Consider the following 22,870-nt stretch of genomic DNA (forward strand, 5'->3'; position numbering starts at 1 on the left):
CTGACCATGGCCCCAAGTCTGAGGATTCCATTGCTGGACCAGCTACAGGGGAGAACTGTGATGGTGGTGGTGATGGTGATGTGATGATGATGGTAATGTTGGTGGTGATGATGGTGGTGGTGGTGGTGATGATGATGTGATGATGATGGTAATGTTGGTGGTGGTGATGGTGATATGATGATGATGGTGATGGTGGTGGTGATGGTGGTGGTGGTGATGTGATGATGATGGTAATGGTGGTGGTGATGGTGGTGGTGGTGATGGTGATGTGATGGTGATGATGATGGTGGTGGTGGTGGTGGTGATGGTGATGTGGTGGTGGTGGTGGTGATGGTGGTGGTGGTGGTGATGGTGATGGTGGTGGTGATGAGGGTGGTGGTGGTGGTGGTGATGGTGGTGGTGGTGATGGTGATGTGATGGTGATGGTGGTGGTGGTGGTGGTGGTGGTGATGGTGGTGGTGATGAGGGTGGTGGTGGTGGTGGTGATGGTGGTGGTGGTGATGGTGATGTGATGGTGATGGTGGTGATGGTGGTGGTGGTGGTGATGGTGGTGGTGATGGTGGTGGTGGTGATGGTGGTGGTGATGAGGGTGGTGGTGGTGGTGGTGATGGTGGTGGTGGTGATGGTGATGTGATGGTGATGATGGTGATGGTGGTGGTGGTGGTGATGGTGGTGGTGATGAGGGTGGTGGTGGTGGTGGTGATGGTGGTGATGGTGATGTCTGGGAGAGAAGCCTGGTTGGCTCATGCATCCCACTCTGCCCTGGGCCTAGGATGGGTGCTAACAGATGGTAATGGATGCTAATCAAGCCCTAGTTCTCAAGGGCCTCATCTTGTCCTCTCCCTCCCAGCATGAGACCTGCTGTGAGATGGCCTGGGTCCAAGCAATAGGGCCCATCTTGGCCCTCATACCTGTGGCCTCTGGGTACTGGCTCTGGGTAGATCCATGGTCTCTGACCCATGGCTCTGGCCCTTGGACCAGGCAGCTTTGGTTCCATCTCAGAAGCACCTGGTTGGGCTGCAAATGGCCTGCCCACTGGGCCAGCCCAGGCGAGCTCCAGTAAGAGGAAGTGGGAACAGGCCCAGGTATGTGAGGGAGGGGGCTATGGGGGTGGAAGACACCAGCCACCTGGCCAGGTGACTGGCAGCTTTCATTCTAGCCATGGGAAGTTCCCATGAGTCTCATCTCGTAGGTGAGACAGAATGAGAGAGAACAAAGGCATAATTATGTACCAGTTGAAAGGTCAGTGCTGGACAGGGCTCAGCAGGCTCTCCTGTGGATGCAGGGGCGAGGAGGTGGGCCACAAGAGCTGGGACTTGGAGAAGGTTTCCTGAAATACTAGAGGGGTCAGGGCCAGTGAGGCCAGGCTCCTGTGCCGTGAGTCCTGGAGCCCCTCCACGGACCAGCACAGAGACCAGGACCCTGAGGGGAGGTGGACACAGGTCACCCCCTGCCTAAAGCACGCCTGCTGCCCCTCCTGCTAGCTCATGGTCACCCAACGCAGCACCAGGGGTGGTTCTGGGTGGTCGTCTGTCCCCCTCCATGCCACCACCCTGCCCATCTAACCAGTGCTTGGGGCTGGCCAGGCCCAGGGCCAGGTGCTAGGTAGGCCTGACGGTGGCTATGGAGCCCACAGCAGGGTGTAAAGGCTTTAGGAGCGAAGTCCAAAGGCCTGGGGAGAGGCTCCTGGCCTTGTTTCCCCGCAGCCTGGGGTCACTCTGCAGCCCCTCCGTAGTCCCAATGGGCAGCCACCCATGGCTCTAGGTTCTGGGAATGTTCTTTCCAGGGACCAGCACACTGTCACTCACCGCCATGCACAGGGCTGGCCCTTGAGGGGGGACACTAGAGGAGGGAGTACTGGGTCAGAAAGGAAGGGGCATATGTGGGTCAGGACCCCTGAGCTGACCAGGTTCCTGCAAAAAACACCAGCACTTTCATCAGGGGCTCTGGAAGCTCCTACCCCCTTCTTGAAACAAGAGTAGGGTGGGGAGCTAGTAGGGAGCAGGTGGGTGGGCGGGTCTGCCAGGTGGGGCCCCAAACAGCCACCTTTAAACTTCAAGTCTACCTGTTGTCCCTTTTAAAGTTTCTACCTTGTAGAGACAGGTTTGTAAAATGGCTTCCAAGTTCACTTAAAAAGTACACAACACAAATGGGGCTGAGGCGGGGCACCCTTCTCACTTGCCCTCCCCCTTCTCAGCTCTGTGTCCGCCAACACTTACCCACTGTCCCATCAGGCTCCCCTCCAGCCTGTCTTCAAATGTATCTGTTGCACCTACCTCCTCCATGAACACCTGGGAGTTACCCAGGAAGCCCCATTCCTCACAACACTGGGTACCATTCAGAGGGTCCCCTTCTGTGCATCCCCCATTTTAGCCCCGTGTCTAGCTGCCCAGCCTGTCATGTGGGGCCCCTTCTCCCTCTGGGTGGACGTCTGCTTGCTCAAGCATCACCCCTCCCGGGCACTCTTTCCTGACACCCCACCCCCATCCACACACAGCTCCCCTGTGCACACACTGACACACCCCTACCGGTGATCACACCCCTACCGGTGATATCCCCACCAGCCCGGGGCTGACTCAAACCCTGGCTCCCTGGTCCACGGGGCTGTCTGCCCCCAGTGTCCAGGAAGGGCAGTGTGCAGCAGGCACCTGGAGGCCCTTGGGTACCTATGCTGAGCTGGTGGCCAGCCTCTGGCCAGTCTCCCTTTCCAGTGCCAGCAGGGGTCCCTGTTCCCTGGCCTCTTTGCTCCAATGTCAGCTCCACCCAGGTGGGAGGGGGGACTGCAAAGGCCTGTGGGTGCAGATAGCAGTCATGCCCCTCCGGGGGCTGAGCTGTCACAGGGAGGGGTTGGCTGACCACGGAGAGGTGGCGGACTCAGATACCTGAGCCCCTCTGCTCTCCTCCCACACCGGCGCTAGGACCTCTCCTAGGGCTGGGCTGATGCTCTTTGGGCCTCATTCTCCAACCCTGAACAATTGGGGGCGTTGATGCACTGCGAGGTCCCCGTCGCCTTCCGTGGCTCCGCCCCGGGCTCCTCGAGGACAGCTCTGCGCCCCACGGTCGCCTGAGGGCGAGCACGAGCAGAGCCAGGTGGCCCTAGGGTCCAAGGAGGCGCCAGGGGTGGCGGCCATGACGCAGGGCGGGGCTGGGAGGGGCCTGGTGCGGGGCTTGGAGGGGCGGGGTCTGGCGGCGGGCGGCGGGCGGCGTCCGGGTCGTCAGGACAACCGGCTGCCGGCCAGTCTCCGCTGCCCAGTCAGGCTCAGCAAGCCCAGCTTAGGGGGCGGGCCGGGTTCCGGGCAAGGTCACTGCAACAGGCTGGGCTCCGAGCGCCAGTGCTCGGTCAAGTCGAGAGCTTTCACTGGGCGGAAGGCGCGCGGGAGCAGGACGCAGTTAGGGGTCCGGTGTGCGCTCCGCGCCTCCACCTCCCCACTCCCCATAGCCGGCAGGTTGCGCGCGCTGGGAAGCCCCTTTCTCCCTCGCAATGTTCCTTCATACTGTGAACTGGCCGCGTGGCCCTCCGGCCTCTCCGGCCGCGGTGGAGTAGCACGGAACCCAGTTTCCGGGCGATCCAGGCGGCAGGGTCGCGACTGAGACTTGCAGACTGGATCACCCTCCCTTAACCTGGTGCGGGCCACCCCGGGCGCACAGGGAACCCAGAGCCCGGGGCACATCCCGTCGTAACCCAGGAGGGTGCCTAGGGCGCGGGAGTCGCCAAATGCCCCGTGGAGCCAGGGAGAGACGGCCGCTGCGGCGCTCCTGCTGGTGTCCCTTCGGCGCCCCGCGTCTTCTTGGCCCGCCCGACCGGCTTCCTGCTCGCTCCGCCGGGACTTCCTCCCCGCAGTGCAGGGTGGCCACTGGGCGCCAGACCCGGAGGCGGGGGACCGGAGAACAGGGATTGGGGGGCGGAAAGGAGAGGAGGAGACCTGGGTCGGGAGGGGAGGTGCCCCGGAAGGCCCCGGGCAGGGGTGGGGGAGGGGCCCTGGAGCAGGGCCGGGGAACGTCCCCCGCCGCCCCTCGGCTCCAGCTCCCGGACCCTTTCGTCGGACGCTCGCGGCCAGCGTACCCAGGGGCCGGGCGCAAACCCTGCCCCATCCCGGGAGCTGCGCAGTGCGTCTTCACGCCCACCCAGCTCCGGAGGCAGCTCGGCCCCGCGTGCGTCTGTAGGAGCCGGGTTCCGGGACAGGGGCGCCGGTGGGTGTCCCGCGCGCCCTCCGCGCCCCCGGCCCGCGCGCGGTGGCCGGCCGAGCGGGGCTTTGTGACGTCAGGCGGCCGGCGGCGTCACGCGCGGGCTGACCCGGCGGCGGCGGCGGCGGGCAGGCGGGGCGGCCGGGACGCGGGAGCATGGAGCCGCGCGCCGGCTGCCGGCTGCCCGTGCGGGTGGAGCAGGTCGTCAATGGCGCGCTGCTGGTCACTGTGAGCTGCGGTCAGCGCCGCTTCGCCGGGATCCTGCTGGACTGCACGAAAAAGTGAGCGCGGCGGGGGGCGCGGGCCCTGGACACCCCAGGAATTCCCTCGAGACTCCCCACCCTCCGCCCAGAGCCGGACCCGGGTCCAGGGCAGCGCTGGCGCCTGCTTTCGGTTTCTCCAGCCCGGGCTTCGGGCCGCTGTCACTCAGGGGCGAAAGTGGCTCTCAAAGTCCTTGCTACTTTTCGGGCCGGGGGCGGGTGGGGCCTGGGCGTGGGGCGTGGGGCGTGGAGCTGAGTCCCCGCGCCCGGGCCGGAACTCCGTGCGCCTGCCATAATTAACGCACTTTTCTTTGTTAGACGCACTGTTGAATTCAGCTGTTTTGGGAATTGTCATCCGTTGGGGGTGGGGGGAGTGGGTTCAGATGCGCAGGACTTGCCCTGTCAGTTACTCACAACTGGTGCTGCCCTGTGATGTCACAGCGCCCGAGGCTCCTCAGAGCGACTGAGGCTGAGGTTTAGATGGGTGACCAGCATTCAGGTCCAGGGGTGGCATTCGAAAACACCATGGGGGTGGGGAGGGGAGCCCCCTGCGGTGCAGGAGGGAAGGTACCAGTTGAAGATACGGTTTCTCCGGAGCAGGGTCCCCCGCAGGCCTGGGGCAGGTCCTTGCGGAGACGCGCACCTGTGTGCTGCAGGGCCTCCTGCTGCGGGAGTCTCCTGGATACAGTGTCACATGGTGGTGAGCTGTCGGCAGATAAGTGATGAGGCATGCACCCGGCACTGAGGTCTGGGCACTCCTGCTGGGCCTTATTTTGAGTGTGGGTCGAGGAGCCGCTGTCCTCGCAGATGCCAGACTTTCCCCTGGGTGGAGCCGGGTTTTGTTCCCGTGGGGTGGATGTGACCGTCACTCTTCCACAGTCACCCTGCTGGCATTATCTCTCATTAGATGTGCCAGAAGCCATTTATGCACGAGTCACATGACTTAACATAAGGCCTCCCGGTGACTATTGTCTTGCTCGGAGTTGGCTACCACGGAGAGCTCAGTGGAACCAAGTGACACTTGGGGGCTTGCAGCCTAGCCACCTGCAAGCTGCCAAGCCTGTGCCCTGGGGCGTCCCCTGCCACGGATGGCCACCACTTCCTCCCTCGGGCAGGCCTGCAGGCCTGGACCCGTCCCTGCTCCTGGGTCTGTGCAGGGCTGCACGGCCTTGCCTCCTTGGAGAGGGGCACTTGAAGCAAAGGTTCCCCCACCCCATTATCTGGGCTCCCTGACTGGATACGGAAGGCTCTGGGGGCCCCCCTGACTCATAGCTGGGGATGTCTGCAGAGGCGGCAGGCACCCTCCCTGAGGCCTGTGGCTAACTTGGGTTGTAGATCCACACTTCCCCACCCCCTTCCCCACTGACTCTGGGAAGGAAGCAGGCCCTGCTGGGATCTGGCAGCTGTAGGACATGTGGGCGTCAACCCTCCTGCAGCCACGTTGGGCTGTAACCAGAGCTGCCCACAGAACCAGGAGCTGGGCCTCAGTGGACACAGCTCTGCTCAGCGGGGACTCTTTCTGACTGTGTTGCCCCCTGCCCCGCCCTGTCCTTGTGGAGGATCTGAAGGTGAACCTGACCTCCTGGCCCTTCCGCCCTCCGAGGCTTGGTCCTAGACCAGTGCCACTGCTCTGCCTCCTGCCCACCCTGGCCTCCTCTGCTAGCTCCCTGGTTCACCTGATTCCACTTCTCTGCCCGTAATATTATGATTGCACGCTCATGTTTACAGCCTCCTGTCGGGCAGGGTCCAGAGGCAGCTGACACCCTGGCCTGGGTGATTCAGACAGTGGGGGTCTGACCTTGGGCCTCAGCGTCCACAGCACCCACCTGACTTCCCTGGTGCCAGTTCCTTCTCCGTGTCAGGATGTGACGGTGGCAGGGCTGGGTGTGAGCACTGATGAGCATGCATCCCTCACTACTGCCATGTATTGGCAGCTTCCTGGGTTCCCGTGCAGACCTGGGGGCCCTGTGCAGTAGCTAACCCAAGTGTCTGCTGGAATGGGGCCATCCCCTGGGATGGGGCCATTCCCACAAATTCCTGGTCTCCCTCCTGTAGGGGGGCCCAGCAGCCAGTGTTAATGGTTGGCGTTTGGGAGGTGGGTCCCTCCCGTAGGGCCCTGGGAGGTTGGTTCTCTTCCCTGAAGGTTGGCAGAGGGGAGCGTAGCGGGCAGTCCAGGCGAGTCTCAGCAGGTGCAGAGGTGGGCCGCGTGCGGAGCGCCTCCACCTGTCCATCGTCCATCTGAGTTTGAAACTTGCTGCCCAGCTGCTGTGTGATTTTAACCAAGAGCCCCAGTGGCTCAGAGAGCCCGCCAGCTCATGGGTTCACATACATTCATTGTGCACCTGCTGTGTGCCAGGAAGTGGGCTGTCCCAGGCAGACTACCGAGAATGGTCCTCCCCGCGTCTCCGCAGGCACCGTCATGATGCAGGGGGCCCAGACCTGCCCTGCTCCGACTCTCCAGGCTGGGTGCAGGGTGCTGTGGGCATTTTATGGGTGGTTTGGGAGTACACCTCTAGTTGAGGATCTCAAGTGGGGTGGCCCAAGGACAGCAGAGGCTCACAGCGGTGAAGGGATGGTCTCACAGACCATGGGTTTGAGGACCAGCTGCTTGCCCGGCCTGGCCAGCCCAGAGCCTCCAGCCTTGACCTCCAAGCTGGTGTTGCTCAAACTTCCCCAGGGAGCCATTACCATGCAAGACTCTTGGGCCCTCTGCTGGGAAGGTTGGGGTTCAGGCCTTTGTGACCCATACTCCACCCTAGGGGGTTGGGACCCAGGCTTCTGGAGGCTCAACCAGCCAACAGTCTCTGGGCAGGAAAGCACCCACTCCATGCTGGGCACACCCACTGTCCACAATGGAGACTTGGCCACTGCTGGCTGCTCCCGAGACAATTCACTGGACGGATACCTGGTCCAGAGCACACTGCGTGCACCCTCCCTGCCCTGGGGAGCTAGATGGACGGAGAGTGAGGTGTCCCGTGTGTCATAGGGTGGCATGACCTACAGCCAACGGGCAGGTGCCACTCAAGGGGACCTGATCTCCGGAGCTTATGCCAGCAGGTGGCAAGGGGTGTGGACTGGGGCCTAGCCTCGTGCTGCTGGGGGAGTCCTCGGGCTTAGAGAGGATGTAGTCAGCTGAATTTTCTTGAAATGATGCTGATGGTTATTAAACCTTTTAGTCCAGGACTCTGGGGCCAGCTGTGACCACCTGGTCCTATGGCTGTCCCTGGTGACCCTGGGGGAGGGGCTCCCCTGTGTGGCCCAGGACAAGGGGCTACTCTGGTGTCCAGACTGTGACTTCCCCCGCAACCTGTTTTCCCGATTTCCTGAACAGAGGGGGACCCAGAGGCCCCCATGCTACAGCAGGCCTGGTATCTATTCCCTGTGGGGCACTGCCGGCCTGGCCAGAGCCTCTGTCCTGGGCACAGGACAGTGTGGGCACAGCCCTGTGGGAAGGGCCGGGCCCTGTGGGTGAGCCCTAACCCACAGTGGTGCCATGCCTGGTGCCCCAGGGTGCAGTAAAGGTCTTCCTTCTGGGGCCAGGCTGCTGAGGTCCTTCGGGAGAGAGGGGCCTGGAGGCAGCAGAGCTGGGCTGTGAGCACAGGCCCGCCTGGCTCTCGCCTCTCTGAGCCTCACTCCCCTGTCCATAAACGAGGGTGGCGGTGAAGACGTGCACCTCATGGGGCTATTGAAAGGGTTTGGGAGCTGGAGCCCAGCAGCCCGGGGCACCCACTCTGGGATCCGCAGCCAGGGACTGAGCCATCCTGCCCCACCGGCCGGCCGCTGTTTACCCACCAGGCAGTGGTGGGTGTGGCCTGGGCAGGGCAGCAGCTCCGGGAAGGAAGTATGGCTGCTTGTCATGCCAGAGTCACGGGGCCTTCCCTGTCGGCAGCGGGGCCCTTCCACAGGGCTGCACTGCTGTCTGGAAGGCGCCCCCCGACCCCCCGGCCACAGCTCTGGGCTGAGGGGCGCACTCACCAGGGAGGGCAGGGGCACATCTGTTCCCTGGCCCTGGGCACCATTCACGGAAGCTGCTTCCCAATTTGGTGAGCCAGGCAGGGAGGGTTCGGCTGCCACTCTGGCCTGCGCCTGGTGGGTGCAGACTAGCCCACCCAGGGGCCCACACTGAGGGCTCTGGCCAAGGGCCCTGTGTCTATCCTAAACATGCAAGGTCCCCCCTGAGGGGCATATACCGAAAAGGGCCAGCAAAAACCTCCCTGGACTGAAGCTGTGGGGACTTGAGAGATGAGGCCACTTGCCCTACACCCCACTCCGCAGTCTGTATGTGGAGAGAGGTCACCCAGGAGCCTCGCACCCTGAGCTGGCTGGCCCAGGGCGCAGTCTGTGCATGGGTCCTGCCGAGGAGGGCTCTGCTCCAGCGCAGGCAGATGGTGTGGGGTACAGGCCAAGGGGTTGGGGGCAGGTAGGAAGTGGAGGCCAAGGAGGGGGTGTGGGCTGGGTCTGAGTGGGGTGACAGCACAGGAGCCTGGGAGAGTGGCATAGTGAGGATGCCGATGAAGAGGAGGGTGTCGGACCCCAGATCATGGTCCGAATGCCTGTAAAAGGGGGGCAGGAAGTGGGCTTTGGGGGAGGCCTTGGGAACAACCCTCCAATTCAGAGGTATGTGGTGGACCCCTGGTCTGTGGATCCCCCAGACTATGGACCCCCTGGATTGACAGGAAAAATAAGAAAATTAAAAGTGTGTTTTGATTCCCAGGCTTTAGCAGTAGTCTTGAATTAGACACAAACTGGGCAGTGTTCAGAGGGCAGACGTGTCCTCCAAGTTCATGTCCTCAGCATTGTGACAGTAAGGACCATGGGGGAGGGGACAGCCCCGGGGTCACGCACTTGGCCTGCTTCACGCGGCCTTGTCATGGCTCCGAGTTCTATGTTTCTGGCGTAGCCTGCACCTTGCTCCTGGCCTGTTCATGTCCCCGTCTGAGGGTCGGGTGAGCCATCCGACATGCAGGAGATGGTGACGTCATGCATGGTCAGCCCCTCTTAGCACCCCTAGATTTGGGAGACCAGTCAATGGAGAACATCTGTAGATTGGGAAGCAGCAAGGTCATTTGTCTTTCCTTCTCTCTGCTTAAATTCGGAACGGAAGGTAAAGATGCCACATTCCAAACCGGGTTACTTATAACTTGGCTAAAAGTCTATTTTTGTGCTTAACAATAACAGCTTTTAGCTAAAGCAGCCTTTAAGTCACATTTGTTTCAAAGTGATGTGTGTTCGCGGGGAAGGGAGGTGTGGACTATTGGGGCTTGCTTGTCACTGTTTGCAACAATGTAGGTGTATCCAGGCTGCACCATAAATAGCTCTGAATCAGATGTGACTCCTGACCATCACAGCACTCAGGCCTCCAGAATGGTGGAACAGTCCGGCCTGGGGGTGACCCTGTGCTCTAGAAGGCACACTGCCCCCCCCCCAACAACTCCGCTTTCAACAGCAAACCCCTGAAGCTACTCAAGGTGCCTGGCTCAGTGCTCCTGGGGAGATAGCAGGCCCGGCTGGCCCTGCCGGGGAGCCTCAGCTGAGGGTCCTCGTAGGAGGTGAGCCTCCTGCCTTCTCGGGTCCACTTTCCCAGGTCATGTGACCTTGTTGGTTCTGGCTGCTTCCTGTGCTGGAGCTGGGGACCCTGATGGAAGGGCCTGCGGGTGCCAGGCCGGAGGGGTCCTTCCAGATGGTTGTGGGCAAGGGTAGCATGGATGATACCCTCATCTGAGGGCATTGGAAACAGTTGGGCCCCTCAGCATTCAGGATGGAGTGGGTCACTCCCAGGTCCAGGGCTCTGGCTTGGTGGCTGACTCCTGTCCTCAGAGGCTGTAGCTACGGCCAACACCCCCAGACACTCATCATAGTGTCCTATGGCTGTGCTGAGCCCTGGGACTGGGGATCTTCCCCCTGCGAGAAGAGGGAGCAGTCGAGGGCTGTGAGCAAGGAGCCACTGGCTCTGACGCTGGCCCCCCGCAGGCTGGCCCCGGCTACGTCCCAGATCCTCGGGCACTGGGTCCTGGGGATCTCCAGCTTTGATCCCACATTGCCCCTTGTTGCCAGGAACTGAGATGTGGGCATTCAGTGGCCTTGATGCTAGTCTCGTGACTTCATGAGCTCACACCTTCATCCGGGAGGCAGAGGGCCCCCAGCACACTGGTGGGAGTCCCAGGTGAAGGTGTGAGCACCCAATCCTGCAGAGCCTGGGGGTGAGGCGGGGGGCCCATCACCATCCTGATTGTTCTTTCTGTCTCCCCCTGCCAGGTCCGGCCTCTTCGGCCTGCCCCCATCCACTCCACTGCCCCAGGCCGAGGACACCCCTGTCAATGGCTGCCAGGACCCAGCTGCCACAGAGGGGGACCCAGAGGCAATGCAGCTGGGAACAGGCCCCCCGCCGCCTTCCTGCCCTGAGCCGCCCCCGCCCCTGGTGCCGCCGCTGCCCGCTGGAAGCCTGCCCCCCTTCCCGCCATATTTTGAAGGCGCCCCCTTCCCGCCCCCACTCTGGCTGAGGAACACCTACCAGCAGTGGGTGCCACAGCCGCCCCCCCGGACAATCAAGAGGACAAAAAGACGCCTGTCCCGCAACCGTGACCCTGGCCGGCTGGCCCTGAGCCCCATCTGCCTGCGGCCACGGCGGGTCCTCTGTGAGAAGTGCAAGAGCACCCTGAGCCCCCCGGAGGCTGGCCCCGTGCCCCCGGCCACCCCCCGGCCTCGCAGGAGACTGGGCAGTGGCTCCGACCCAGACAGGGAGCTCCGCAAACACGAGGACCCCGATGGCGGGGGTGACACCGCGGCCTCAGCCACCACCAGGAGAAGCAAGAGGGAGAGGCGGGAGGAGGACCAGGCTCGGGTCCCACGGAGCCCGGCCATCAAGATCTCCTACAGCACACCTCAGGGCAAGGGCGAGGTGGTGGAGATCCCGTCCCGCGTGCACGGCTCCCTGGAGCCCTTCTGCCCCCCGCAGGCCCTGCAGGGTGCCCCGGACCCCGAGGTGGCTCGGGACAGGCCACCTGACGGGCCCTCCGCCTCCATTCCGAAGCTTAAGCTGACACGGCCCGTGCCCCCCAGTGCCGACCTGCCGCCCCCCAAGATCCGCCTGAAGCCCCACCGCCTGGGCGCTGGTGAGCAGGAGCCTGTCTATAGGGCTGAGCTGGTGGAGGAGCTCAACGGCCGTGGGCAAGGTGCCCAGGCCAGCTCACCTGCCCACCCTGCCTCTGGCTCTGCCCACGGTGCCCTGGCGGACCTGTCTTCAGGAAGTTCTGGGGAGGACGATGACTTCAAGATGTGTCCCCAGGGTAAACATGGGCGTGATAGCCTGGCCTTTCTCGCCAGCTGCCCTGGGAGCAGAACAGACTATGCCCGGGAGTCGCTGTGGAGCAGCGACAGCCTGGACGAGTCCAAATCGTCCAGCTCAGAAGTCACGTCGCCAGACACATGTGACCTTTCCTCTGGCGATGGGGTGTCTGTGCCGTCCACGTCCAAGCGTGCGGGGCAGACGGTTCCGCCCCTGACAGTCAGGCTGCACACGCAGAGCATCTCCAAGTGCGTTACCGAGGATGGAAGGACCGTGGCCGTGGGGGACATCGTGTGGGGTAAGATTCATGGTTTTCCTTGGTGGCCAGCACGTGTCCTTGACATCAATCTTAGCCAGAAGGAGGACGGGGAGCCCTCTTGGCAAGAAGCGAAAGTCTCGTGGTTTGGTTCTCCAACGACATCATTCTTGTCCATTTCCAAACTCTCCCCTTTCTCTGAATTTTTCAAACTGAGATTTAACCGTAAGAAGAAGGGGATGTATCGGAAAGCTATAACAGAGGCCGCCAATGCCGCGCGACACGTGGCCCCGGAGATCAGGGAGCTCTTAACCCAGTTTGAAACATGACTGGGGCTCCCTGACCAGGTGAGTGTGTGCGCGGAGGGCGGCCTCCTTCCTGGCCATCCCCAGCTTGCATCTGAGTTGCTGTCCCTCTGCTCTGGGCCCTGCAGGGGGCGGGGAGGTCTCCTCCCCATCTGCCTCACTGCTCCGAGGGGGGCCGTCTGGAAAGCCGTCCTGCCTGCATGCTGGCCATGTCTCCCAGCTTTGCAGAGCCCAGAAGACGGCCGGCAGCGGCTTGTTCAAAGAACGGAGCTCATTGGTGTTTTGTGACTATTTTTCAAAATGCTCATAAAGGGGTTCCTTCCTCTGCCAGCCTTTGGCAGAACGGGGTGCATTTTTTTAAGGTGATGGTTTTGACTGATTGGGGGAGTGCAGGGAGGGGTTCCTCTTCTGTCACCTTTCGGAGGGAACACGCCTTCCTGTTCCCTCCTGCTCCCACGCAGGTCAGGTGCCATTCTGGGGTCTCCACTTGGCAGGAAGGAGCAAGGTCATCGAGCTGCCTACCCTCAGATGTAGCCCCACCCCTCCACCTGGTGCCAGGGTAGACTCTCCTCCGTCTGCAGGTGGCCGGGTGCTTCAGGCTTCTGGAATGGCTCCGGGGCCTGTCCCCAGGTGGGCTCTCACCCTCCGTCTCTCCCTTCAGGCTCTCTGGCCACGCACTTTAGAGCTGGGGACTGTCACCATGTGGGGTTGGAGGCATCACCAATGGCATGTCTGTGGTCATCACGTGGGGTATCGGGACATGCATGGCCAAGGGGCTGAGGCCACCTGCCATGAGCCACCCTTGGGCCCTGAGATGCTGGGCGTGTCCCCATCTGATGGCTTCCACCAGCTGGTGCCTGGGTGATGGGGTGTGTCCAGGGGCCACTGGCACTGCTGAGGACAAGAGGAGTCCTCTACTTCTTCCTCCGTCTTCGTGACCTTCAGATGACCTTGTCTGGCCTGGCCTGCCTGCTCACCCACCTGTCTATGCCACAGTTTCCCAGGTGATGAGCCATCAGGCCTCAGCCGGGCCAGCGAACGTATGGCTGGGGGAGGAGTTTGTGGGGCACCTGGCAAACCTCACTGCTGCACCTCGTGCAGCGGGGATCCAGGGTAGAAGCCATGTTGAGGGACTCGTCCCCACACTGTCTCCCCCCCTGCTTCTTGCATCAGGCCTGATTACCACCCTGAATTGCTCTCAGGAGCTTGGGCACAAACCTCTCCTCTCCCGAACCAGGCACATCTCCCGCCAGTTCTGGGCCTTCCTGTTGGGTGTGGGCATGGCCTCAGCCTGGCAACACTGAGCCAGTGAAGGTCTCATGTGAGAGCTCCCCATGGGGAGGGTGGCAGGCTTGACTGAGGAGGAAGGTTGCAGGTCAGCTTCCTAGGACTCTTCCTGCTGTGGCTTGGCTCAGCGGGGATCCCTGGGCTGTGTCCACATCCTGTTGGCTTGGGGACCATCCCCAGGATCTTGTCTGTCTCTGTGCTCTTTGTCACCCCTGACCCACCCCTTTGCTCACACAAGGTCCATCCTGCTTTTGGCCTGGCCTGGAGGCCGGCGTGGAGGTGAGCCCAAGCTGTTACTGAGGGAGTGGTGAGTAGGTCAGTCCTTAGAGTGACCTTCAGGTCCTAGGTCGTGGTGAGCAGTTACAGGGGACGGTGAGTCCACAAAGCATCAGCCCAGGTGCAGCTCTCGGCCCTGGGACCCTGCTCAGGGAGCCCCCATGCTGGGAGAATGCCACCCAGTGGGTTCAGGGCTGGCTGCTAGTCAGGAAGCAGGAGGAAGAATCTTGCCGGGCAGGTTTGCCTGCTGAGGGCCTGTGCCCACAAACAGGCCTCTTCTGAGGCTCATTCTGGGCTCTGGATTGCGGGGCTGTGCCCGTGCCCGTGCCCCCCAGCAGTGAACACAGCTCTGGGAGCCTGGTCTGCTGGGTTCTTTTAGCCCCAAAGCACAAAGTGATTTTGCCGGATTGGCTCTTTGGTCCCATGTTTGAGGATTAGGCTGTGAGTGGAGGTCCCCACCAGGTGGCTGACTTGCTGTCATCCCTGAGCCTCCGTTTCCCTCTCTGCGTGGGGACAGTGGCCTCCTGGTGGGAAGTTTGTTTGGAAGCATCAGCAGTGCTGTTTGTGGGGGCAGCCCCTCTGGCCAGCTCTTGAAAGGGAAACTGGGAACCCCTTTTCCTGGGGAAGGCGAGCTTCCATGGGTGAGGCAAAGGCCGGGAGCCCTGGTGCCTCCCTGAACTGGCAGGTGAAATGCCATCCAGGGTCCCAGCTCCTCGGGCCAGTGGGGAATTTACAGGTTCCGTGTGAGCTGGGCGGGCCGCAGGGCTGCCATCTAGCCTCCCATGGAACCCAGTGCCCAGTTCCTTCCTTTCCTGCCCCAGCGTCGGGGCTGCTGGCGGGCAGGGGACTCTCTGGGGCTCTCACAGTAGAGCCTGCCTGGCCTGCCTTCAGGTGGGCAGCTCTGAGCACTGGATTTTCTACTTCTCTGGCAAAAGGTGTCTTTGGGGCTAACCTCATCCTCTGTCTTACCTTCCTGTGGCCAGTCACAAGTGACCACATGCTGGGTGTCTAGAAACAGCAGAAATTAATTCTCATGGTTCTGGAGGCCAGAAGCCCCAAATCAATGTGTCGGCTGGACCATGCTTCCTGCAGAGGCTTGGGGGGGGGGGGGGCGGCATTCTTCTAGCTCCTGGGGGGCTCCAGGCGTTCCTGGGCTGGTGGCCACGTCACCCCAATCCCTGGCCTCTCCTCCTCTGCAGGGTTGAAACTCTCTCCTATAAGGACCCTGGGACGGCATTTGTAGGCCCCCTGAGTAATCTGGTCATCGCAGAGTCTTTAACACCTGCAGCACCTTCACCGAAGGTGGCATTCTGGTTCCAGTTTGGACCTGATGTCTCTGGACACACACACCTACTGCGCCCTGCCGTCCACTCCGCAGCTCCGTCGGGGGCTGGGGCGCAGCTCAGAGTCCCCAGCCTCTTCGACAGACAGCCGTCTGGGCCCAGGGAGGGGTCAGTGGTGGTGAAGTGGACGGGTTGTGTGCTGAGGGAGGGACCCGTTGTTCCGGAAGGATCGGGGGCCCTGCAGGTTGACTGTGCACTCCAGATGTGGGTCCTCGGGCGTCATAATGGCCGTTTTTGCTGGGAATTGATGATACAGATCAGAACCATCAGCCGGGAACCGGGCGGTGTTACTGCGGGGCCGTCCCTCCTGACCGGCTGTGACAGATTCTGTGTGAATGTGGTGCTGCTGGTCAGACGAGGACAGAAGCGCCTAGCTCCTGTCTCCAGGTTTTGACTTTTTTGGCGTGTTTTCTCCTCGAGCGGCGTGACCAAAACCAGCTCTCCCCTTTCTTCCAACTCTGAATACAAATGTATTTCTGCTTCTGAAGACGGATTCCAGCTGACATCCACATTGCTTCCAGGGAACCCAGGTCCTCTGGGAGGTTGTAATTATTTTGTTCCAGAAGGAAACCCAAGCCTGTAATTCTGAGCCTGCTGCGGGGGCTCGGGCCCTATCCCACCTGCGGCTCCCGACACCGTCCTGCCGCCTCCGCCAGCCTCAGGGAGGTCTGGGCGGCCGGTGGGTGCAGCGGGGGCCACAGGAGCAGGGGCAGGGGCACAGCAACGCCCAGCTAGTCTCCCCGGGATGTTTGCAGTTGCTCTCCTAGGGACCAGGTTCCAGGGGGTGGGGCTTTGGGCTGACCTTGCCCACCAGGGCCTTCCTGCTGCTGAGGGGCCTGACCTCACAGAAGAACGCTTTGCCGGGGTCTTCATCGATTCCTGGTCTCCACTGCCTGCTTCAGAGTCTCATCGCTGGCCCAGCTGCTGTCTGCACCCCCGATGGGGTCAGAGGTCCAAGGGCACTTGCGGGGGGGGGAGGGGGGGCGGTCAGCGGTGCTGTGCTGCGCCATCGCGTTCGGTCAGGACCCTTCCACGGGGCAGCAGCACTCTGCTAGGGACCCATCTTCTTTGAAGTTGCCCGCCTCAGCCATGCTTAGCCGTGCTGCGGGGCACTGGTTACCCGTAACTTCAGATGCTGCCTTGCAGAAAGGCAGGGCGGGTCTGAGTTGGTTCCCGACCCCCTTCCAGGGCGACCAGTGAATCGGGCCTGAGCCTGTGCTCATTTCAGTCCGTGTAGTGCCACCCCACCCTCTGCAGGGTGGAGAGAGGGGCTGTGCCTTCAATTTCCCAGGGTTGTGTTTGGGGGGCCTTCGGCAGCTCCCTGGGGGCTCTGCACACACCCTCTGCCTGAGGACAGCGGAGCTGGGAGCCAGGCCCCAGCACCTTGCTCTGCTTGTCTAGTGAGGCCTGGTGGTTCTCACTTCGGACCACGGCTACTCATTTCTTTGCTCAGAAACCTCACTGATGTCACCACTTTCAGAAACGCTGTGGTTTGGGGAAACGGGCCTTGTTAGTTCTGGTCTTAAGCATTGAGAGAAGCAGGCCGGTCACCATCCCAGGACCCTGTGCACTGCTGGCCTCGCCCTCCTTCCCACCCAACGTCCATGCAGCCCAGGCTCCTCGTGGGGGCAGGGGAGCCCCTGCTGTTACCCCCATCTTCTCAACCAGCCCCAGCTAGAGACGTGGGGGAGGGGAGCACAGCCTCAGCCAGCTTCACCTCGGGGGTGCCCTGGTGGTGGTCTTGGCCCATGGGGCCCCTCCTGGAGGGGGCACTACTCCTGTGAGGTGGGCTGGGCCACAGGGACAGACAGGGGGAAGGGGCTGTCAGCGCTACACGCGGGCGGGGCGGCCTGGCGGGGCCTCAGGCCCTGCGCATGGGAGGCAGGGCCCCGCTGGGAGCCTGGGGGTGGCTGGGGGTGGTGGGGAGCTGTGTAAGGTGTGTGGCTCCCCAGGCCCAGGTGGAGGCTAGTTGTGGTGCCATCTCCATGGACATGAGGGGTTGAGGTGCCTCCTGCCAGGACTGGACTGAGCCTTGTAAGGGCGACTGTCGGGGAAGGAAGAACCTTGGGGCCATGGTCATGGAGGGGTCAGAGGGACCCCTGCAGATGGGGGTGGGGGGGAAGAGAAAGTGTCACTGGGCAGTTGGGTTGCTTCCTGGCCTGGGGAGCCCCTGAAAAAACAGCTTTTCTCTGAACTGCCACCAGCACAGCCCTTTCCACCATCTGCAGGTCAGGCGGGGTGGGAGGGATAGCAGGGGCACCCCGGGGGCTGCCCAGGCTGGCTGTGGTCAAGGGACAGGGACTTTCTCTCCCAGAGAGAGGGTCCCCCAGAAATTCCTGTAATTACAAGGGGCGGGGTGCCTGGGCTGGCCAGGGAGGTAGGAGGGAAGTGAGTGGGCAGAGTTTCTATCCTATTCTGGGGGACGTTTCTGGCCCATCAGTTAAGAGAAAAGCACAGGCTAATTCCTGGTTTGTCTCTAGGTTTCTAAGAAGACTGTGTCCTCGGGGAGGCCCAGCCGCGCCAGAGCGCCCTGCCGGCTGCATCAGGCAGGGAGGGCGGGGCTGACAAGGCTGTCCTCTTCCAGGGGCTGATTTGGCCAATGTGTATTTTTCCCATGAGGGTCTCTGCTGATGGATGTTTAACGACATCTTCAAAGGCCGCCCTGTTGATGGAGGGGGACTTGGCAGTTTAATGATCTCCCGGGCTGTGTGTTTCATGCAGCCAAGCTTGGTCGCCTTTGATCCTGAAAAAACAATGGGAAGTGGGTGGCAAGTGGCAGTGGCAGCTTCCCGTGGGGGGGGGGCCACCTGTGCCAGCAGCCCTGACGGTGACCCCATTGTGATCTGTGCAGATGCCCAGTGGCCCCTCCTCTCCAGATCACAAATGCAGCTCCTGGCCATCCTGGAGGTTTGGGGGGGATCCCCCATCCGGCACGAGGATGCACGGAGATGGGGCTGCCCAGACCTCTGCCCAGTGTGGGTGTCGTCCCCAGCTGGGCTCCTGCCTGGATGTTTGTCACCTGTTGGGGGGACCAGACTGTGCTCTCACAGCTGCTTTCCCATTTGAGAGATGAAAAGGCAGAGGGGAAATGGTTTTGCAGGAATGAATTTGCGTGACAGGTTAGGACCCACGCAGACTTTCTTTTAGTCACTTGGAACCTGCTGTCCTCAGATGTGATGGCCATGGCCTCGTCCACCTAGGGTGGAGGCAGTGGCGGTGAGGATGGGTGGGGCTCCATCCAGTTCCCTGCATCCGTGGGGAGTGGTATCACCCTCATCCGCTGCCCTGAGGTGCCCCCAGGTGGGTCTCTCTTCCAGAACACACTTCCCAGACCCAGTGCAGTTTCTCCTGGACCCCTGGCCAAGGAAGGGGCTGCCATGCAGGGTCAGGCAGAAACCCTGCCCTCAGGTGCCTGTTGGGGCGATGTTTGCTCCAGCCTCCGGACCGAGCCCCCTCCCTGCTCAGGAGTGTGGTTGGGGCAGAGTGGGTGGTTGGGCCTAGGCGAGCAAGGAGACCTGTTGCTATCAGAGGCCGGGCACCTCAGGGCACCTCACTCCAGGTTGCCAGCCTGCTGTCAGGGTGAGTGCTGAGGTGGGGCCCCCGACCTGCAAGGCCTCAGGCCTCATGGGATCCCCTCCTCAGGCCTTTTGGAGACAGGCCTTCCCTGGATCACAGACATCTGCCCTCCAGGCCTGAGAGAGGGTACGTGTCGGCTGAGCTGAGAGCAACTGACCTTGGCAGGAAATGTCCTCAGCCCCTCTGCCTCGAGCCCAAGGTCATCCTGGGCCCCAGGAGCCAGATGGTGGACTTAGGGCCTGGATGGGCAGTGACAGTTCAAGGAGGGGCCATCCCCCTTGTCCACCCTGTCCTAGTGCCTTGTCCCTCCTCCCCCAGGCTTCCCGTGTGCCCCCACTTGGGGCCTGGGTGGTCATCCACGGAGGGCTGCTCTAGGCTTACACTCCTGCCTCGGCACTGGGTGGTGCCTGGAGCCTCCGACCAGGCATGGGTGGGCGGGCGGGGTGCACACGGGACTGACCTGGGGTTCTGGCCCGTCTGTGCTGGGCCAGTGCCGGAGAGCCTGGGGCCGCGGCTGAGTGCGTGGGAAGCTGTTCGGGTTTCTCTGCACATCTCTCCTGGAGCTGATTAGATGTGAAGGGGAAAGGCCTGGATTCCTACTGCACGTCACACAGCAGGGCAAGATGTTCTCTCACGAATCTCTTTCCACTTAATTCTTATTTGCATCAGTGTCACATGTGCTCAAATTTTAAAGTAACTGGTGAGAGAATTTATCTCCTTGTTCCCGAAGGATCCACTTATTCTGCTGTCCGTTGTTTCATGGTTTTTCAATTTAGGCATTATTCACAGACTCTTCTGTGGAAGTTGAAACTTTTGCAATCTTATAACGTGTATTCCTTGGCCACACGTGCACACAAGCATAAGGTTTGGCTACGTCAAGATTCACTGTGAGAGTAAAAATTGCAGCTTATCCATGTGGGTAATTATGAATATATTTTACTTCTGTTCAGCTCTGTTCTCTGCAGAGCTGACTGGCCTCAGTCTGTGGCTGCTTTTTATATATATAGATATAGGTATAGATATAGATATAGATATAGATATAGATATAGATATAGATATAGATATAAAATATATACTAGAGGCCTGATGCACGAAGATTCGTGCAAGAATGGGCCTTCCTTCCCCTGGCTGCTGGCACTGCCTTTGCTCCGGCCCGGAGCCCCCTTTCCGCCTTCCCACGCTGCCCAGAGGCCTGGAGTGGCTGGGATAGTGCGGAACACCTGTGTCGTCGCCATGGTGATGACGCAAGCATCCCACCCCCGGCCGCTCAGTGCCTGTGTATGCAAATTAACCCACCATCTTTGTTGGGTTAATTTGCATACTCCTGATTGGCTAGTGGGCATCGCGAAGGTAGGTCAATTTGCATCTTTCTCTTTTATTAGTGTGTATGTATGTGTTTGTGTGTGTGTGTGTGTATATATATATATATATATGTATATATATGTATATATATATATATGTATATGTATATGTATATATATATATGTTTTAATCCTCACCAGAGGATATTTTTCCATTGATTTTTAGGAAGAGTGGAAGAGAGAGGGAAAGACAGAAACACTGATGTGAGAGAAACACGTCAATTGGCTGCCTCCCACACAAGCCCTGACCAGGGTCTAGGCTGGGGAGGAGCCAGCAACCAAGGTACATACCCTTGACCAGAACTGAACCCAGGACCCTTTGGTCCACAGACTGACGCTCTATCCACTGAGCCAAACTGGCTAGGGCTGTTTTTATGTTTTTATCCCTTGTTTGTCCCCAGCCCTCTAAGAGAAATTGAACTCTCATGTCGGCAGACACGTGAGGTATTTGTTTCAGTCTGTGATCACCGTGCGAACAAACTTCTCCAAAGCATAGTGGCTTAAGGCTGCTTTGTTATCTCTCATAATCCTTTTTCTTTTAATTGATTTCTGAGAGGAAGGGAGAGGGAGAGAGAGATAGAAACATCAATGATGAGAGAATCATGCATGGGCTGCCTCCTGCACGCCCCACACTGGGGATGGGGTCCGCAACCCTGGCATGTGCCCTGACCAGGAATCCACCTGTGACCTCCTGGTTCCGAGGTTGATGACGCTCCACTGCTGAGCCACACCAGCCGGGCTTTCATGATTGTCTCCTGGCTCCTCACCGACCTGAGGCCTTGGCCAGGGCACTGGGACAGGCCAGGTAGAGTGGCCATCCCGCCCCCGACAGGCACACACACACTGTCACCCTCTCTCACTCACACCCAGGGCCCTCCACCGGGCTGGATGGGCGTCTGCCCTGCATGGGGGCCTCAGGACAGTCGGGTGCCTTCATCTTGGGGCTGGGCCAGGGCCCTGCACAGATCACTTCTGCCTCTTGTGTTGGGGAAGTGGCAGTCAGGGGTGGGCGGGAGACTCCTCCCCTGCTGGGGTGGGGGGCGGGGCAGCGGGATCGGTGGCCCCTCCTGTTCCTGGAGCCTGACCCTGTGGACTCCAGGCTGCTCTTGCCTGGCCTCTCCCTCCCCCTCTTTCCTGTTTCCTGGGCCCCTGCCTCTCTGTCCCTCCAGGCACCTCCTGGGTCACACATGGCATTGCAGACCTGCCATGCCTCCTCCACCGTCTGACTAGTGGGGGTGGGGAATGCTTTTCCCTTTCCGAAGGCCAGGCTGCTTTTCAGGAGGGGACGTGGGGGGCGGGGAGTGGAGGGGTAGTCCCTGTGGCCAGGTCTGCTCGCTCTGGGATGGCCTTCCAGAGGCCAGTGGTCAGATGGGAGGTGGGGACACAGTGAAAAGCTGGGTGAAGCCCACGGTCCCCTGGAAAAGGATTTTCTATTTGCGGGTGTGCCCCTCCCCCACCCGGGGAGTTTCCCCAGGCCAGGAGGGTGAGCCTGGAGGGTGGGGCCTGACTTGGGGGAGTGATTCTATAGGACATGCCGGCCACAATCCCGCTGACAGTCACGCACTGGGGTTCTTCTGAGCCATGAACCCGGGCCAAGTGCACAGCCATTAGCTCCCCCAAACCCCGGCCGTGAGCAGCCGGAAGGACCTAGAACAGCAGCGTCCCCTCAGCACCCTGTGTGTGTGGTGGGGGCTGCGGGCTTTAGGGCGAGTCCTGAGGTCCGGGCCCTCGAGGCCTCAGCAGCCTGCATCTTCCCTCGGACAGTTAGGGGCCCTGGTAGTGGGAGGGGCTCGGGTCCTTGCCCAGGACAGGAGCAGCAGGCACTGTGTGGCCTGACGGCTGAGGGCACCCAGGGAGGCAGGACTCTGAGATGGTGAGGGCCCGTGGGAGCAGGGGGGCTGGGGAGAGGCCGAGAAGATGCCCAGTAGACGCTCAGGCCTGGTGCTTGGACCCCAAGGGACCTGTACCCAGTACTTGGCCCCTGGTAACCTCTGCCCCTTTCTGCTTCTCACAAGGTCACCGACGATGAGGGCATGGCCGTTCTGGAGCTTCCGACTTCGGGGGTGTCCTCCATGCCCCCCATTCCGTCCGAGGGGCCCTGCGTGCCTTCTGGCCGGCTGCGTGCAGCACCAGGCCAGGCCCGCGGTGGTCAGCCTGGCGCCGGGCTTCCTGAGAGGAGCAGGTGTGTCTGGCTGTAAGGACAGAACCGCAGGAGCGCCGCGGGTCCTGGCGCTGAATGTATTCTCCTGACTCCGACGACGTTCGCTTTTCTGGCTGTGGAGCAGCGGGAGTCCAGGTCCCCCTCGCGCGCCTGCGTTTCCCCCCACCCACCCCGCGGCCTCACCCCTCCTGGGCAGGGCTGTCAGCTCAGGGCCGCCCTGCAGGCTCCAGGACACCAATTGCACGTGTGGGTCCTTCCAGCCCTCGCAGGGTCTCTGTGCACTAGAGGGGCGGACACCCACCCTCCTCCTTCCCGCTCACCCGGAGCTTGGGTCCCACCCGGCGCCCAGCACAGGCTCCAGGGCCCCCACCGCCGAGATGCCAGGAGGTACCCGTATGTGGGGCGATGAGGGCCGTCACTTTGATAACAGACTTGACCGCAGAAAGGACAAAATGTCGCTCTGCTGTTTGTAAGAGTGTGTTCCTTTCCCCCTTTTGTCACTTTAAAGACCAAAAAGAAATAAGAAAGAAAAAAAAATGAGTTTTGCTGTTTCTTTGTTCAGTGTTTTCGAGCAT

General features: G+C 61.1%; 1 protein-coding gene across 2 annotated transcripts; it reads left to right on the top strand.

Annotated features, from left to right (window-relative positions):
- The first annotated feature begins 4,247 nt into the window (after window positions 1-4,247).
- PWWP2B (PWWP domain containing 2B) lies at window positions 4,248-22,806 on the top strand. 2 transcript variants are annotated; one of them, XM_080641250.1, is made up of 3 exons: window positions 4,248-4,466; window positions 10,701-12,333; window positions 22,150-22,806. In XM_080641250.1, the coding sequence occupies exons 1-2, from the start codon at window positions 4,342-4,344 to the stop codon at window positions 12,313-12,315; spliced, it is 1,740 nt and encodes a 579-aa protein (XP_080497376.1). In that variant the 5' UTR covers window positions 4,248-4,341; the 3' UTR covers window positions 12,316-12,333; window positions 22,150-22,806. The 2 variants fall into 2 exon arrangements, with proteins under 2 accessions (XP_080497376.1, XP_080497377.1); XM_080641251.1 differs by having other exon boundaries at window positions 10,701-12,028.
- Window positions 22,807-22,870: the final 64 nt, after the last annotated feature.

The sequence above is a fragment of the Plecotus auritus genome, assembly GCF_963455305.1.
Source record: "Plecotus auritus genome assembly, chromosome: 9".
NCBI classification, from domain to species: domain Eukaryota; kingdom Metazoa; phylum Chordata; class Mammalia; order Chiroptera; family Vespertilionidae; genus Plecotus; species Plecotus auritus.